The sequence below is a fragment of the Bombina bombina genome, chromosome 7, assembly GCF_027579735.1.
Source record: "Bombina bombina isolate aBomBom1 chromosome 7, aBomBom1.pri, whole genome shotgun sequence".
NCBI classification, from domain to species: Eukaryota; Metazoa; Chordata; class Amphibia; order Anura; family Bombinatoridae; genus Bombina; species Bombina bombina.
The window spans coordinates 236,735,506-236,752,851 of NC_069505.1; the positions used below are offsets into that span (position 1 = coordinate 236,735,506).

A 17,346-nucleotide genomic window follows, 5' to 3' on the forward strand; every position below is an offset into this window, starting at 1 on the left:
GGCACAAATTCATTTGGAGTGATGAGACCAAAATTGAGCTTTTTTGGCCACAACCATAAACGCTACATTTGGAGAGGAGTCAACAAGGCCTATGATGAAAGGTACACTATTCCTACTGTGAAACACGGAGGTGGATCGCTGATGTTTTGGGTATGTGTGAGCTACAAAGGCACAAGAAATTTGGTCAGAATTGATGGCAAGATGAATGCAGTATGTTGTAAAAAAAATACTGGAGGAAAATTTGCATTCATCAGCCCGGAAGCTGCACATGGGACGTACTTGGACATTCCAACATGACAATGATCCTAAACACAAGGCCAAGTCGACCTGTCATTGGCTACAGCAGAATAAAGTGAAGGTTCTGGAGTTGTCATCTCAGTCTCCGGACCTCAATATCATTAAGCCACGTTGGGGAGATCTCAAACATGCAGCTCATGCAAGACAGCCCAAGAATTTACAGGAACTGGAGACTTTTTGCCAGGAAGAATGGACAGTTTTTCCATCTGAGAAGATAAAGAGCCTCATCCACAAATACCACAAAAGACTTCAAGCTGTCATTGATGTTAAAGGGGGCAATACACGGTATTAAGAACTGGGGTATGTAAACTTTCGATCAGGGTCATTTGGGTAGTTTCTTTTGTCATTATGATTTGATAAGAGTAAACACAGTTGATTGATAATAAATGGCTTCAGCCAAACACTAACTATGTGTGAAATAAAAGTTTTTGTGTTATCATTCATATTCTCTGAAAAATGGCCAAGAAATCATAAATTCTGCCAGGGTATGTAAACTTATACACAACTGTAGATAGATAGACAGATAAACAGACAGACAGAGAGATAGGCAGACAGATAAAGGATAGACAGACAAATAGAAAGACAGACAGACAGATAAATAGATAGACAGACAGATAAACCGATAAACAGAGAGATAAATGGACAGTGATATAGATAAATAGACAGATAGATAAACAGACAGAGATAGACAGACAGATGGACAGACATACATTACAGATAAAGAAGAGAAAAATAGATATATAGACAAAGAAGAGATAAACAGATAAATAAAGAATAGATAGATAAACAGTTAGTTAGATAGACAGATATCCTCACTTCTTCAGAGCTACCTTTAATACATGCCAACTATCTCTTCATTTGTCAGTAAATGGGATGTTTTCCCATGACTTTAACTTTAAAATATCTGTATTGTTTCACCTGTGCTAAATGTTAACCCTTTCCTGATGGCCAAATTTGTCTACATTGGAACAAAGGTCCGATATAAACAAATTTAAATCATGCTATTGTTCATGCAAGAGATTTAAATGATGGGATTGGGTCAGGGGGGAGTGCTTATGACTCTAGGCATGCCCTCCAGGCCGCAATCCCATTCAGGTAGCGCATTTGGCTTCAGTACATCCAAACAGCTAACGGCGCTAAAGGGGTTAAGGCTTGTTTTTTATCAATTGGTGGTTTAGAGACTGCTATTATCCCATGAAGACTATACTTTTAAATTGCTTTTTGACAGTGGTTTTGTTTACTGCATGGGTAGTTCTGGGTCCAACTAAAATCAGGTGCAAACTGGAAGCCAACATTACTTCCCACCAGTCAAACAGGACATATTTTCTTTCTAACTTTCTACCATCAAGAATATTGTTTGTGGTCATTTTAAATGGCTGGATTCTGGAATGGCCTCAATGATTCATCTTCTGCTTCATTAGATAACATATCTTGGGGGGCAACCACACCTTTTACCATATGCACTTGTAATAGTTCCTATAGTGAAAAAAAGATTAAAGTAATTTTTATATACATATGGTAGCAAGCACTGCACTGCAAAAGATATGCATACAAAAAAATAATTTTAAAAACATTTAAATAGCTTTTTTTTCCAGAATTTGCATTGTTTTGGAGCCCATGGACTAAGCAATCACTGTGTAGAATGCTGTAGGGTCAGGGTTCTTCGTCCTACAGGATTCACTCCAGTCTCTTTGAGGAAAGGTGACAATCCATAATTATTACAGCTCAATTACAGGAAAACAAGGTGCAATAAATAATGAAAAAAAAAATGTTTTAATACATATAATTAAAGGGACACAGAAGTCTAAAGGAAATGTTCATAATCCAGATAGAGCACCAATACACTCACCGGCCACTTTAGTAGGTAAACCTGTTTAATTGCTTGGTAACACAAATTGCTAATCAGCCAATCACATGGTAGCAACTCATGCATTTAGGCATCTAGATGTGGTGAACACAACTTGCTGAATTTCAAACTGAGCATCAGAATGGGGAAGAAAGGGGATTTAAGTGACTTTGAACGTGGCATGGTTGTTGGTGCCAGACGGCTGGTCTGAGTATTTCAAAAACTGCTGATCTAATGGGATTTTCACACACAACCATCTCTAGGGTTTACAGAGAATGGTCTGAAAAAGAGAAAATATCCAGTGAGCCGCAGTTGACAATGCCTTGTTAATGTCAGAAGAGAATGGGCAGACTGATTTGAAATGATAGAAAGGCAACAGTAACTCAAATAACCACTCGTTACAACTAAGGTATGCAGAATACCATCTCTAAATGCACAATACGTCGAACCTTGAAGCAGTTGGGCTACAGCAGCAGAAGACCACACCGGGTGCCACTCCTGTCAGCTAAGAACAGGAAACTGAAACTACAATTTGCACAAGCTCACCAAAATTGGAGAATAGAAGATTGGAAAAATGTTGCCTAGTCTGATGAGTCTCGATTTCAGCTGCGACATTAAGATGGTAGGGTCAGAATTTGGCATAAACAACATGAAAGCATGGATCCATCTTGCCTTGTATTAACGGTTCAGGCTGATGGTGGTGGTGTAATAGTGTGGGGGATATTTTCTTGGCACACTTTGGGCCTCTTAGTACCAATTGAGCATTGTTTAAACCCTAAGGCCTAACTGAGTATTGTTGCTGACCATGTCCATCCCCTTATGACTAAAGTGTACCCATCTTCTAATGGATACTTCCAGCAGGATAATGCACCATGTCACAAAGCTCAAAGTATCTCAAACTGGTTTCTTGAAAATGACAATGAGTTCACTGTACTCCAATGGCCTCCACAGTCACCAGATCTCAATCCAATAGAGGACCTTTGGGATGTGGTGGAACAGTAGATTTGCATCATGGATGTGCAGCCGCCAAATCTGCAGCAACTGCATGATGCTATTATCTCATTATGGACCAAAATGTCTGAGGAATGTTTCCAACAACTTGTTGAATCTATGGAATTAAGGCAGTTCTGAAGGTAAAAGTGGGTCCAACAAGGTACTAGCAAGGTGTACCTAATAATGTGACCAGATAGTGTATATTTCTGACACTAGCTACCTCAGGTTCATACCTCAGGTCCAAAATTTCCCAGGACAGTCATAGGTTTTGGACTCCAGTCCTGTGGTATAATTTTCCTGGTAGTCTATAAAAGCTCTTCTATTACTGTTTGTTTGCTGGACACACCTCTCCTTAAAGGGACATAATACTCATATGCTAAATCACTTGAAACTGATGCAGTATAACTGTAAAAAGCTGACAGGAAAATATCACCTGAGCATCTCTATGTAAAAAAGGAAGATATTTTACCTCACAATTTCCTCAGCTCAGCAGAGTAAGTTCTGTGTAAAAAGTTATACTCAGCTGCTCCCAGCTGCAGGTAAAAGTAAAAAAAAGAAAGAAGAAATGAACAGCAGCCAATCAGCATCAGCAGTGCTGAGGTCATGAACTCTTTTACTGAGATCTCATGAGATTTCACTTAACTCTCATGAGATTTCATAGTAAGCTTCCTTTACCTGATTGGTGAAATATGAGAGTTCACGAGGCTCATCCCCTAAGCTGTCCCAGGACAGACACACTAAAATGCTGCTTAGAAATCCTTTACAATGGGAGGTGGCTACTGAGGAACTTTTGAGGTAAAATATCTTTCTTTTTTACATAGAGATGTTCAGGTGATATTTTCTAGTCAGCTTTTTACAGCTATGCTGCATCACTTTCAAGTGTTTAAACATTTGGGTATTATGGCCCTTTAATTAATGTAAGTGGTGTAATGTTTGTAATATATTCTGATTAATGCAATATGCCCTTGTATAGTACTGAATAAAGGCTTGTACTGTATAACTTACTGATAATGAAATAAATAATAATAATAAATATCCCATATCGTAAAAATCTGCTGAGATTAGAGGGCTTGGAATACAATATTTGTACATACTGTATTTCATTTACATCAGGGAGTTAGTGGCTTCATCAGTACACCCATATCCTATTTGATAAGCCCACTGTCATTTTGTATAACAGAGTAACATTTTTATGTTTTACTATGGTTAGGGTGAAGCTTTATTCATGTATTTGGTTCTGTTTGTTCCTGGGGTTTTACCATCATACAATAACGTATTGCCTGGGAAACAACCCTGTATAGAGCATATGTCATAACCCACCTAATAGAACAGATTAATGGCGTTACAGTAATTAAGATGCTAGGTGAGCTAAAGCCCAGCCAGACACTCAGCTACACCCAGATCAGAGTCCAGGTACCCAGGTTTGTTAAACACACAGAGAGGCCCTTGTGTGGCAGTGCCTGTTTGTGTAATACATGTCACAGTGACACGGAGTGACACAAACTGTAATGAATTACACTTATTCGTCATCTCCCCTGCATTGGAACTTCCAATCCTCACATACAGACAGAGCCCACTCACTATATGACTCCTCCGCCAACCACAGGACCTGATCACTGGCACGTCCACTTCCTTATGCAAATGAGTACCGTTAGCAGGCAAACCATGTGACGTCATCGACAGCTTGCTATATAAAATCCTTCCGCCCCCTTTCCCATTCCAGTGCGGTATTGCAGTTACGCAGCTCCAGAATCAAACAGCAGCAGGTGAGTGACAGCGGCTCAGACCGCTAGCTGGGTGTGTACTGTAAATATATATATATATACACACACACTATATATATATATATATATATATATATATATATATATATATTGTGTATGTACTGCAGCACTTGTATGGGGTACAGCATTAGCTGTGTGTGTGTATATGTGTATGTATATATTGTAAAATGTCTATAGCACATCACTTGCATGGGGTACAGCATTAGGAAGGAGAGAGAGAGAACACGTACTGCAGGCTGGCACTTGTATGGGGTACAGCATTGTATGTGTAAAATGTCTATAGCACATCACTTGCATAGGGTACAGCATTAGGAGAGAGATAACACGTACTGCAGGCTGGCACTTGTATGGGGTACAGCATTAGCTGTGTGTGTATATCTATATATCTCTGTAAAATGTTTATAGCACATCACTTGCATGGGTCACAGCATTAGCTGTGTGTGTATAGACTGTAAGATGTCTGCAGCACACAATAAGATGACTTGTTTGCTACTAGAATGTGCCTATATAAATACTGTTTGTATTTCCTACTGTCTAGCACTAAATTGTTGCTACACTGACGCAAGCAGATTTCTACCACTGGTTAATATACAGAAACTACTTTATTTTATGGAGCACTAACTACACATTACATTAGTGCGCAATGATATTACATGAGATCTACACATTAGTGTGCAGTGATATTAAATGATCTTGCGTAACAGTCAAGTTCATCAGTCTAGTATGTCATGGGGGGGTTCTTGCTCTGCTCCTCAGCATCCTGACTCTCCCCACCAATGGGATATGACTCAGCCTGAGGAGGGGTGGGGCTGTGGGACTCCTGATGCCAAACAGGGAGGGGGAGCCGTTTATTTCTGCAAAGTAACAAGGGCTGAGCTTTCTGCAGAAAATGGTGTTCCTATTAATTGTGTGATTACCCCACAGGCTTCATTAGATGGCTCTTGTAGGTGGTGCTTATAGACAAAATGTTAACCCCTACAGTTATCTAGATCCAATACAAATGGCTATGACCTTGCTTGCCTCTGAATGGAGATCATTGTGCAACAAGCACTGCTTTGATCTGTAAACTGCACATCCTCTATACATCTCCTAAAGACAAGTGTGGGATGTGCTGGCTACATCAGATGGATATAAAGGCCATATAACCTAGTGACAGTCTGTGGTACCTGGTGTGGGATGTGCTGGCTACATCAGATGGATATGAAGGTCATATAACCTAGTGACAGTCTGTGGTACCTGGTGTGGGATGTGCTGGCTACATCAGATGGATATGAAGGTCATATAACCTAGTGACAGTCTGTGGTACCTGGTGTGGGATGTGCTGGCTACATCAGATGGATATGAAGGTCATATAACCTAGTGGCAGTCTGTGGTACCTGGTGTGGGATGTGCTGGCTACATCAGATGGATATGAAGGTCATATAACCTAGTGGCAGTCTGTGGTACCTGGTGTGGGATGTGCTGGCTACATCAGATGGATATAAAGGCCATATAACCTAGTGACAGTCTGTGGTACCTGGTGTGGGATGTGCTGGCTACATCAGATGGATATGAAGGTCATATAACCTAGTGACAGTCTGTGGTACCTGGTGTGGGATGTGCTGGCTACATCAGATGGATATGAAGGTCATATAACCTAGTGACAGTCTGTGGTACCTGGTGTGGGATGTGCTGGCTACTTCAGATGGATATGAAGGTTATATAACCTAGTGACAGTCTGTGGTACCTGGCACCATATTTTTATTTATTTTTTTCTCTCCACACTATTTAAGTCCTGTGAACATCTGCCATGTGTTGTCCTTAAAGGGACTGTCTACATCAGAATTTTTATTGTTAAAAAGATAAATAATCCCTTTAATACCCATTCCCCAGTTTTGCTTCACCAGCATGGTTATATTAATATACATTTTACCTCTGTGATTACCTTGTATCTAAGCCTCTGCAGACTGCTTCTTATCTCGGTTATATTAATATAAGTTTTTACCTCTGATTACCCTGTATCTAAGCCTCTGCAGACTACACCCTTATCTCAGTGCTTTTGACAGACATGCAGTTTTGCCAATCAGTGCAGACTCCTAAATAACTCCACATGAGTGAGCACAATGTTTACCTATATGGCACACAAACTAGTACTGTCTAACTGTAAAAAAACTTTCAAAATGCTCTGAGCTAAGAGGCGGTTTTCAACGGTTTAGAAATCAGTTTGAGCCTAGCTAGGTTTAGCTTTTCAAAAATACCACCAAGGGAACAAAGCAAATTTAATGATACAAGTCAATTGGAAAGTTGTTTAAAATTGCATGCCCTATCTGAACAATGAAAGGTTAATTTTGACTAGACTGTCCCTTTTATCAATAAAACATCAGCAAACTAGATTATGCTTAGCTTGTCTCCATGGGAACCAAATGACAAGTTTATCTAAAGAATTCTTGTCATTCCCCATGAGAAGCCAGATCTCTTTGCATTAGTTGCTTGCAGTGTCATCTAAACCTGTGGAACATATACCCCTGGGGCTTTGGTAAGGGGTACTCGGTGCCTTGCCCTTTCATTATCTTTTGCCCACATTAAGGGGTATTTCACATATGTTTGTTACCTTATACTATTTGTGCATTTGTGGATACTTGGGACAAATGTGTGCCTGATGGGGTACTTGATGTAAATATATAGTTAGAGGGCCCCAAGGCAGAACATGCAGTGATCTGAGATGTCATCGCAGAAAATACAGCATCTCTGCAGAAAGAACAGGACACATGCAGGAACTTTTACTGCATTAACTTTGCATTGCTACTCCACATCAGGCTGATCTCTTCAAAATGAGCTTTGCTCTGGCAGCACTGCAAGTTTTCCTTAACACAGCGCCTCCACAGCAAAGTGCTGTTTGAAGTGAAAAGTCAAATATGCAGTATTGACTGTCTCTCAGCCCCCTAACTTTTCCCGGTCTGTAAAGTTGTGTTTTTTTAAAGACATTCTTATGAGCAATGAACCATTTTTATTACTACATTTCTATGGGGTTTTTTTTTGTTGTTGTCAGGAGCTAAATTGCAATCCAATTTTCAACTGCTATAATATAATCTATTATAAAACGTTTACAATTGCTTTATTCTCCAGTTAATCAACACATTGCAACTGAACTGGTGCTTTAGTGTTACTGCCTAATTTAAAATTATATTTATAAAAATAACCTTCAGAAAATGCTTCCAGTAACAAAATCTCATCGCAAAAAGTGAAAAAATGTTCTGCCTCTGGGGTTAGAAGAAATAATAATCTTGCACATGAAGCTTGGTTTTTGTAAAGGATAAAGTGGTAAAAAGATCATCTAATGTAACGACCGCTTAACGCTTGTCCCTGTTAATGAGAGAATTCAGTACTGTGAACACAATTTCCTGCTATATATAAGTTTCTGCTTCAGATATTTATACAAAAGAATGTCCAGTTTAAAGGGACAGAACATAATTTATCTAATTATTCTTACTGAAGGGAAAACCTAGGTAGACAAAGCAGCTCAGGAGCACACACTTGTTTAGTAATCTGAGGCAGCGATGCTATAAATAGAATACTAAAGGCAAGTGTGCGCTCCTGAGCTATGTGCCTATTTACCCTTCAATAAATGATACCACAAGAACAAGGCAAATTAGTTAAAAGTAAAATTATAACTAATTATTGTAACATGCACAATAGAAATTGACTAAATCACGTTTACTTCTTTAGGTGATGGGTTCATTGTTTTTAATGACAAATGTATGAGGAGATATTGTGCTGATTGTCCTGGGTGTTCCAGTGGCTTTTAGCCAGAGATCATGGCCAACACTACTGTATCAGTACAGGCTGTGTGCATGGATGTAGCGCGTGTTTCCAGCTAAATAGATTAGATGTCTCAATCAAGGTCATCTTTGCATTTTAGGTGTAGGCAGCAGGTTCAGACTGAGTTGGATAATGGCACCTTTGTAAATAAACTGGCCGAAGAATGTCTGATTTGTGTAAACTGCTGAGCCAGCTAGTGGAGATCAAACCGTGCAGATATTGGTCATTCATAATTATTTTGACATTCAATTTTCCCAACTGTTCTGCAATGTTTTATAAGTCAGAGGCAGATTATACTGGGTTTGACTTGTGCAACTCTTCTGGCTGAAATGCAAAGAGATTGGGGCAGCTGTTGCACTGTAGTCTTAGCTTGGATAGCACAGACTTCATAAAACAAAAAAACTTTTATTAAAGTGACGTTTTATCTATGCCCAGTTAAACACATTCAACTGGGGAGGGGGGATCTCTAAACACCATAGCATGTCCTATGTAAAATGACTTGCAGTTAAATGTTGTCATATGCAGCTGTGCGCAAAAGGTGCCTCTAGTTCCTTACTGTAGAGTGACATGCGCCTGTACAGAGAGCTAACAACGGTGCCTATAGTAACTTACTGTAGAGTGACTTGCACCTGTACAGGCAGCTAACAACGGTGCCTCTAGTTCCTTCCTGTAGAGTGACATGCACCTGTACAGACAGCTAACGGTGCCTCTAGTTCCTTACTGTAGAGTAATTTGCGCCTGTACAGACAGTTAACGGTGCCTATAGTAACTTACTGTAGAGTGACTTGCACCTGTACAGGCAGCTAACAATGGTGCATATAGTTATTTACTGTATAGTGACTTGCGCCTGTACAGGCAGCTAACAACGGTGCCTCTAGTTCCTTCCTGTAGAGTAATTTGCGCCTGTACAGACAGCTAACAGTGCATATAGTAACTTATTGTAGAGTAACGCGTCTGTAGAGAGAGCTAACAACGGTGCCTCTAGTTCCTTACTGTAGAGTGACTTGCGCCTGTACAGACAGCTTACAGTGCATATAGTAACTTACTGTAGAGTAACGCGTCTGTAGAGAGCTAACGGTGCCTATAGTAACTTACTGTAGAGTGACTTGCACCTGTACAGGCAGCTAACAATGGTGCATATAGTTATTTACTGTATAGTGACTTGCGCCTGTACAGGCAGCTAACAACGGTGCCTCTAGTTCCTTCCTGTAGAGTAATTTGCGCCTGTACAGACAGCTAACAGTGCATATAGTAACTTACTGTAGAGTAACGCGTCTGTAGAGAGAGCTAACAACGGTGCCTCTAGTTCCTTACTGTAGAGTGACTTGCGCCTGTACAGACAGCTTACAGTGCATATAGTAACTTACTGTAGAGTAACGCGTCTGTAGAGAGCTAACGGTGCCTATAGTTACTTACTGTAGAGTGACTTGCGCCTGTACAGACTGCTAATGGTGCGTATAGTAACTTACTGTAGAGTAACTTGCGCCTGTACAGGCAGCTAACAACGGTGCCTATAGTTACTTACTGTAGAGTGACTTGCACCTGTACAGGCAGCTAACAATGGGGCATGGAGTGACTTACTGTAGAGTGACTTGCGCCTGTACAGACAGCTAGCAACTGTTTACTTAGTGGCTCAGAGCATTCAATTTTAAACCACTTTCCAATTTGCTTTGTTTAAGTATCCTTGCCTTGAAAAGCATACCAAGGTAGGCTCATGAGCAATGCCCTAGCTGGGGATTGGTGGCTGCACACTTATACCTGTTTTGTGCTGTCTCACAGTAGTGGATTGCTGGCTTTAACTGTTTAATTCATTTGCAGGTGTTAAAACAACTTTCTTGGGCTAGTGCATGTGTTTTTGCATTTCCTTATGTGATCACCTCCAAGGCAAGTTAAGGACAGATATGTAGCAAGGTTAGGCTTGTAGCGTGTTCTGTTAATTTTGAGAATTGTAAATGCACAACTTTCAGACTTAAATGACAGGAACATGGGGTAAGATATGTAGCAAATAAAAACACAACTTTATATTACCATCTCAATGTTTCATGTCCCTTAATATACATTAACATTGTTACTGTTTGTTCATACAGTGTCAAGATGGCCAGCATGAAGGAGAAACTGATCCACAATGTAGTACCTGACTCTTCTACTCCACAGAATAAGATCACCATCGTTGGCGTTGGTGCTGTAGGCATGGCATGTGCCATCAGCATCCTGCAGAAGGTATGTGTTAAGGCTGCATGTAAAACAGTCCTGTTGTGATGACCTGCCACACTGCTAGGTACCAGTAGTGACCAATCCTGTTGTGATGACCTGCTAGGGTCTGAGAACTGGGTACCAGTAGTGACCAGTCCTGTTGTGATCTGTCACACTGCTGGGAATTGTTACATCTGCACAGAAATGACCACAAACCACTGTCACACAAACCTGTCTTATGCAGCTGTAACGTCCGTTTCTTTCTCAGGACTTGGCAGATGAACTTGCTCTGGTTGATGTCATTGAAGACAAACTAAAAGGAGAGATGATGGATCTTCAGCACGGAAGCCTCTTTCTCCGCACACCAAAGATAGTGTCAGGAAAAGGTTAGTGTGACTGAGGTCTTAATTGTAACAATGGCTAAGTGCTCAGCGGTGTCCAACACCTAATTTAAACTATTTATTTGTGTGTAAAACTGGCCTATTAACCCACTCTTTACTTGCAGATTACAGTGTCACTGCAAACTCCAGACTGGTCATTGTTACTGCTGGAGCCCGCCAGCAAGAGGGAGAGAGCCGCCTGAACTTAGTGCAACGAAACGTCAACATCTTCAAATTCATCATTCCTAATATTGTCAAATACAGTCCCAACTGCATGCTGCTCGTAGTCTCCAATCCTGGTGAGTGGTGGTAACATGCAGGGTACAAGGAACCACGTGTGTGTAATTTTTTGTCTTTCAAATGTGAAATCAGTGGCACGTCATTTTTTAGACAATGGGTAGCTGATTTCTCTCAAACCGGCCCAGTTATTTGCTTTAAATTTTAGGTTTTCCACTTAAAACATTGCTTATTACTTATCCAATGGGCCTATTAGCTTCTTTACAGTTGGAGTAAACTAATTTAAAGGGACATGGCACTATTCACCTGTCTAACCCTGCAGAGGAATTGAAGCTCACCAGTGCATCATTACATTCCTGCTCCTAATGTACATGTGATTGGTGGCTACAGGCAAGCCCTCTTGATTTCACACCAATTTTGTGTAAACTGTGCTTTATCCCATTCTCCCTAAAGGCCAAGAATCTGAGGCTTAAGATTTTAGCTTTCTTTAGAACTCTCTAGGGAGCATGGAATAAACTATTTTGTACACAAGGGGGTGTGTGGTACTTTTATTTTTTTTTTTTTTTTTTTTTTTAAAAGTGTTAGTGAATCACACCAGTTATATCCCTTTAACCCATAAAAATTTTTTTTTTTTTTTATGCTGGGTTACTAATTGGAATCTTTCTTTCCTCAGTGGATATTTTGACCTATGTGGCTTGGAAAATCAGTGGTTTCCCCAAACACCGCGTCATTGGCAGCGGCTGTAATCTGGATTCTGCTCGCTTCCGCTACCTCATGGGGGAAAAATTGGGCATCCATGCTCTGAGCTGCCATGGTTGGGTTATTGGTGAACATGGAGACTCCAGTGGTGAGTGACTATCCCCCCCCCCCCCCCCCCCCCGGGAACCTGGGATGGTCTCTGGGTTGCTAGTGACCAATATAGATCTTGTATAGTGTTTCTCAAGCTGTTGTAAAGGTCAGTAGTGTAATACAAGTAGGTCAGACACTTTGGCCTTTAACCAAGTGTTAAACAGATGCCAAGAAATTCCCTTATATAACTCTGCATTCCCTCAACAAAAATGTTTTTTTGTTTTTTTTCTAAGCCTAATATTGCTTAATGATAAAGAACTTGTGTTCAGATATCGGCCAAACTATTCAAGTCTTGGCACCACTTTGAACTTTATTTTTTTTTCTTCCCTGCTTTTAGTGTTTGTTTAGTTATTAAACTTTGCTTTGTTTTTTTTCAATGAGAGCAAACTCTTGTAGCCCTGGGAGATTGCATGAGGTGTGAGCACTAACATGGCAGCAGTGTTAGCCATAATTATACACCAAGCTGCCTGCTCCCAAGCCTATAATAAAGAATACCAGGAGAATGAAGTGAATTTAATGTCATTTTTGTTAAATGACAAACTCTCTGAACCATAAAAGTAATGACAATTTATGTCCCACTTTTTAAAAGTGACTGTTCTATGCCTAGCTGTATAGACTAGGTGAGCTTGTATTTGCTTTAAAACCATTCTACCAGCAAACTGTTTTATGTATTTTTACTCTAAAACACAAACCCTTCCACAGTAATTGTACTGTCAGGTTAAAACATTTTTGAGAAGAGCTAACTCCTCATATCTCTAACCCTGTAAATGTAGTTGGATGTGTTTATCCTCGCTGGCCTGTGTGGTGTAAGACATTTATTTGAGCGGGGCACCTACTAGTTGTCCATGGGAATATGCAGCATCTAATGTGAGGATCGGTAACTGTTTTCCAGTGCCTGTATGGAGTGGGGTTAATGTAGCTGGAGTGAGCTTGAAGACTCTGAATCCTGAAATGGGAACGGATGCTGACAAGGAGAACTGGAAGGAAGTTCATAAACAGGTGGTAGACAGGTAATTTAGATCTCTGCAGTAATAGCTCACACCTGCTCCCATAGTGACTGTACATTCTAGTGTATTAAATCTGGGCTTACCTCTAAAGGCACAAGGTAATGAAACGTCATATTTTATTGTCTCTTGATAACTAAACAAATAGCAGGGTGTGTCTGGTTGTCGGCTAACTTGCCAACCTACAGCATTGTGGCTCTGCAGTTGGCCTCTAGCTTTTGCAAAGCCTTTAAAGGGACACAAAGTGATCAATATCAACATTTTTATTAACATGTTTTACAACTATACACAACCATAATCTTCCTTCACTAACCTTAAAGGCACCAGCAGAAGTGTGGTGTGGTTTTTTTTTTTTTGGGGGGGGGGGGTGTCAAAATATGATCAAAAGAAGCGTGGTAGGGGACTAGGTAAGTATTAAAACTTAGCTTTTATTAAAGCATATAAAACTAAAGAAACATTGCGAGCAAAAAGCCAGAGTAGCAGCGGTCTTGCGCGTTTCAGCTCCTGCCTTACTCATAGACCATGCTATGCCTGGCTCAGCAGTCTATTTAAATAACAGTGATTGCTAGTGACGTATGGACACTACATTCTATTAACCCTTTACATGTACACTAGGGACATGCAACACGTTTTATGTACAAAGGTTCACATATGGGGGGGATTTATCTCTTGAGTCTATTATACTAAATAGAAAACTTTTGCTTACTGTCTCTTGCTTTTAAACAGTGCCTATGAGGTGATAAAGCTGAAGGGCTATACATCCTGGGCTATCGGCCTTTCTGTGGCTGATCTTGCTGAAACCATTGTGAAGAACCTCAGACGTGTACATCCAATATCTACAATGATTAAGGTAAATTTCCCTTCTTGCATCAGTTGTATAGATAAGGTAACATACCTGACTGAATCTGTTTGTAGCTCGCTCAGGTGTACAGAAGAGGCCTGGTGCAATAAGTAAATGCCTTGAACAAATAGATTGAAGTGCCAGCTGTTCTGCCTTTTTAGATTAAGAAACAGAACTTAGAATGCTAGTTATGCTTGTGTCTGCTATAGATTTATCTAAGTGTGTATATAACATGCCTAGTGCGTGTGCATAAATGTAGCTCAGGTTCTTATGAGACTTTAAATGAACTGATTGACTTGCTTTCAATAGCCCCTAGACAATTTAAGAGGATTTTTGTGTTTATTTTAATCTAGAGCTCAGTTGACTAATGCTTGTCTGATTGCAGCACATTGGTAGAACTTGTAGTTTTCCTTTAACAAAACTGTTACTTTGATCTAAATTACGAGAAATGTCATCTTTATTTTTAGGGCAATTATGGTGTAAATGATGACGTCTTCCTCAGTGTACCATGTGTTCTCGGCAGCTTGGGGATCACAGACACAGTGAATATGACCCTCAAAGCAGATGAAGAGGAACGCTTACGGAAGAGTGCAAGCACTCTCTGGGGCATCCAAAAGGAACTGCAGTTTTAATCTGAACCAGCTGCCATAGTCTGTCCTTAATGTGTGATTATTTTGCTGCACTTTCATGTAGGTCAATCCCTTCCTGTAGTTAGACTTTTGCAGTCCTTTACATGACACATGTTGCCCTTGTAACAAAGTGTTTGCCCTGGAAGGCAAATTCTGTACCTGTCACCATCACTGCCTGAGAACAAATTTGGTCCCATTTTTAAAGTGTTGGCCTTTGTAACCCAGAACTAAATCAGGTGGGAGTAGTAATAGAACTACAGCAGGAAGTGTCGGGTTGTTTCTAGTAAATCCAACCTGTTTAATAGGTTTACAAGTCTTGGTAAGTTACTCTGGTTAACGGCGCTTGTCCATGGTAAGTTTACAGGCCGTATTGTCAAGTCTTGGCTGTTTGAGGATATCTAAGATCATACTTATAATTCTAGGGTGCTTTTTTCTATCTAAATGTTTGTGTAAAACATGTGACTCTGGCAATAAGTTCACAACAAGACAAATAAAACCATGTGACTACATATGTGTGTTGGATTTAATGGTGGGGACATGGGGTTTGTGAACTGATCTAGCTTGCTTCACAAAGGGCCATAACACTCTATACTGTGTGTATACACAGTTCATCCATAAAAGGATGCCATGTTATCAAATTTGCTTTTGTTCTCTTGGTATCTTAGTTTGAAAAACATACTCAGATAGGATTGTGAGCAGAAATGCACTACTGGGAGCTAGCTGTGGATTGGTGGCTGCACATATATGCCTCTTGTCATTAGCTCAACTGTGTTCAGCTAGCTCCCAGTAGTGCATCACTGCTCCTACAAAGTATACCAAGAGAATAAACAAATATGATAATGGAAGGTTGTTTAAAAATGTATCCTCTTGTGAATTAATACTGTTTCATATCCTTAGCTAAAAGCTTCAAAATGTAGTCATGAGTAATACAATGTTATGACTCTCCGTGTACAAAATTCAGATTAAATCCACCTTTTTGGTGGAGGCTGCTAATGTAGCTTAATAAAATAGATAATGGGAGTGGAGCCAACTATAGAAGCAGCTGGGCGTAATTCCAGGGAGCTCCGTGATCTAAATTTGGGGATTAATCGCTTAATGATTCCTCTTCACATGAAAACAGACGGCCCTGTACTTTCAGTAAAGACGTGCAGTAAGTGACTATTATTTCAAAACTCCTTTCCCACTACATTATTGATGGAGATCCACACGACCCTACATGCATTACTAAATGCGTTTTGAACAAATGGTCAAAACTGTCAAATGGTGGGCAAAATAAATTGCCTTATCACAACGGTTTGGTCAGTGGCTACGGAGAGATGTACCAGTAACCCTGATGCTGCTGGCAATAAACCTAACCACAGTAGAGCCTTTTTTTTTTTTTTATTTTAATAAATGATTATAAATTTGCTCAACTATATTCATGCTCACTAAGTTTTCATACACTGTTTCTGAGAGATTTCTGTTGGGATCTCTGTTTTGGGTTCACTGTTAAGTTTATATATGCCCTAATTTTGGGCTCACTGTTCTATGTATATGTTTGCTCTAACTGCACAGATCCTTAGCCTCAGTATAATTGACTCATATATATATATATATATATATATATATATATATATATATATATATATATAGTCCATTTACCTCCCTGGTAAATATGCCACAAGTACACATCTAAAGTCCAGTAAAACTGCTGTGTTAGCGGCTGAAATTACATGGCTAATACTATTAAAATTAAATTAATGAGCTTATAATATTCCAGGAAGATAAGGATAATAACCCCTCTAGTGATTATATATATTTATTTTTACACTGTTTATTTCTGGGAGACTATTTTATATTGGCTGTTTCATCTTTAGATAGACATATCCCACTGCTAATCACATTTTGATATCCTTCTACAACATGAACTGGTAACCCACTAAGTATATTATTTAGACCACATTTAATCTTACTCATATCCAATTGAGACTTTACAATATTTTATTGATAATGGGACATATCAGTATTCAGGACTTTAGTGTTGAGGCACCTTAAAGGGACACTGAACCCAAAAAATTTTGCGATTCAGGTAGACCATAAAATTTTAAGCAACTTTCTAATTTACTCCTATGATCAAATTTCCTTTATTTGTGATGCTGGCCCATTTTTGGTGAACAACCTGGGGGGTTCTTGCTGATTGGTGGATACTTTTATTCACCAATAAAAGTGCTGACCACAGTTCTGAACCAAAAAGGCTGAGATGCATGCCTTTTTCAAATAAAGATAACAAGAGAATGAAGAAAAATTGATAATAGGAGTAAATTAGAAAGTTGCTTAAAATTTCATGCTCTATCTGAATCACCAAAGAGAGAAATTGGGTTCAGTGTCCCTTTAATGAGTGATCTTGCTCTATGACTGTGTCTAGCTCATTAATAACAACACTTTTTTTTTAATTCTATATACTTTCAGCTCAGTATTGCTTATTCAATCTATAAATGCTGATACCCTTTCGTCAT

At 39.6% G+C, this 17,346-nt stretch overlaps 1 protein-coding gene across 1 annotated transcript; it reads left to right on the forward strand.

Moving 5' to 3' along the window:
* Positions 1–4,747: 4,747 nt before the first annotated feature.
* Positions 4,748–15,360, forward strand: LOC128666201 (L-lactate dehydrogenase A chain). Its single transcript, XM_053720666.1, has 8 exons — positions 4,748–4,902; positions 10,806–10,938; positions 11,180–11,297; positions 11,417–11,590; positions 12,202–12,375; positions 13,270–13,387; positions 14,108–14,231; positions 14,690–15,360. The coding sequence occupies exons 2-8, from the start codon at positions 10,813–10,815 to the stop codon at positions 14,852–14,854; spliced, it is 999 nt and encodes a 332-aa protein (XP_053576641.1). The 5' UTR covers positions 4,748–4,902; positions 10,806–10,812; the 3' UTR covers positions 14,855–15,360.
* Positions 15,361–17,346: the final 1,986 nt, after the last annotated feature.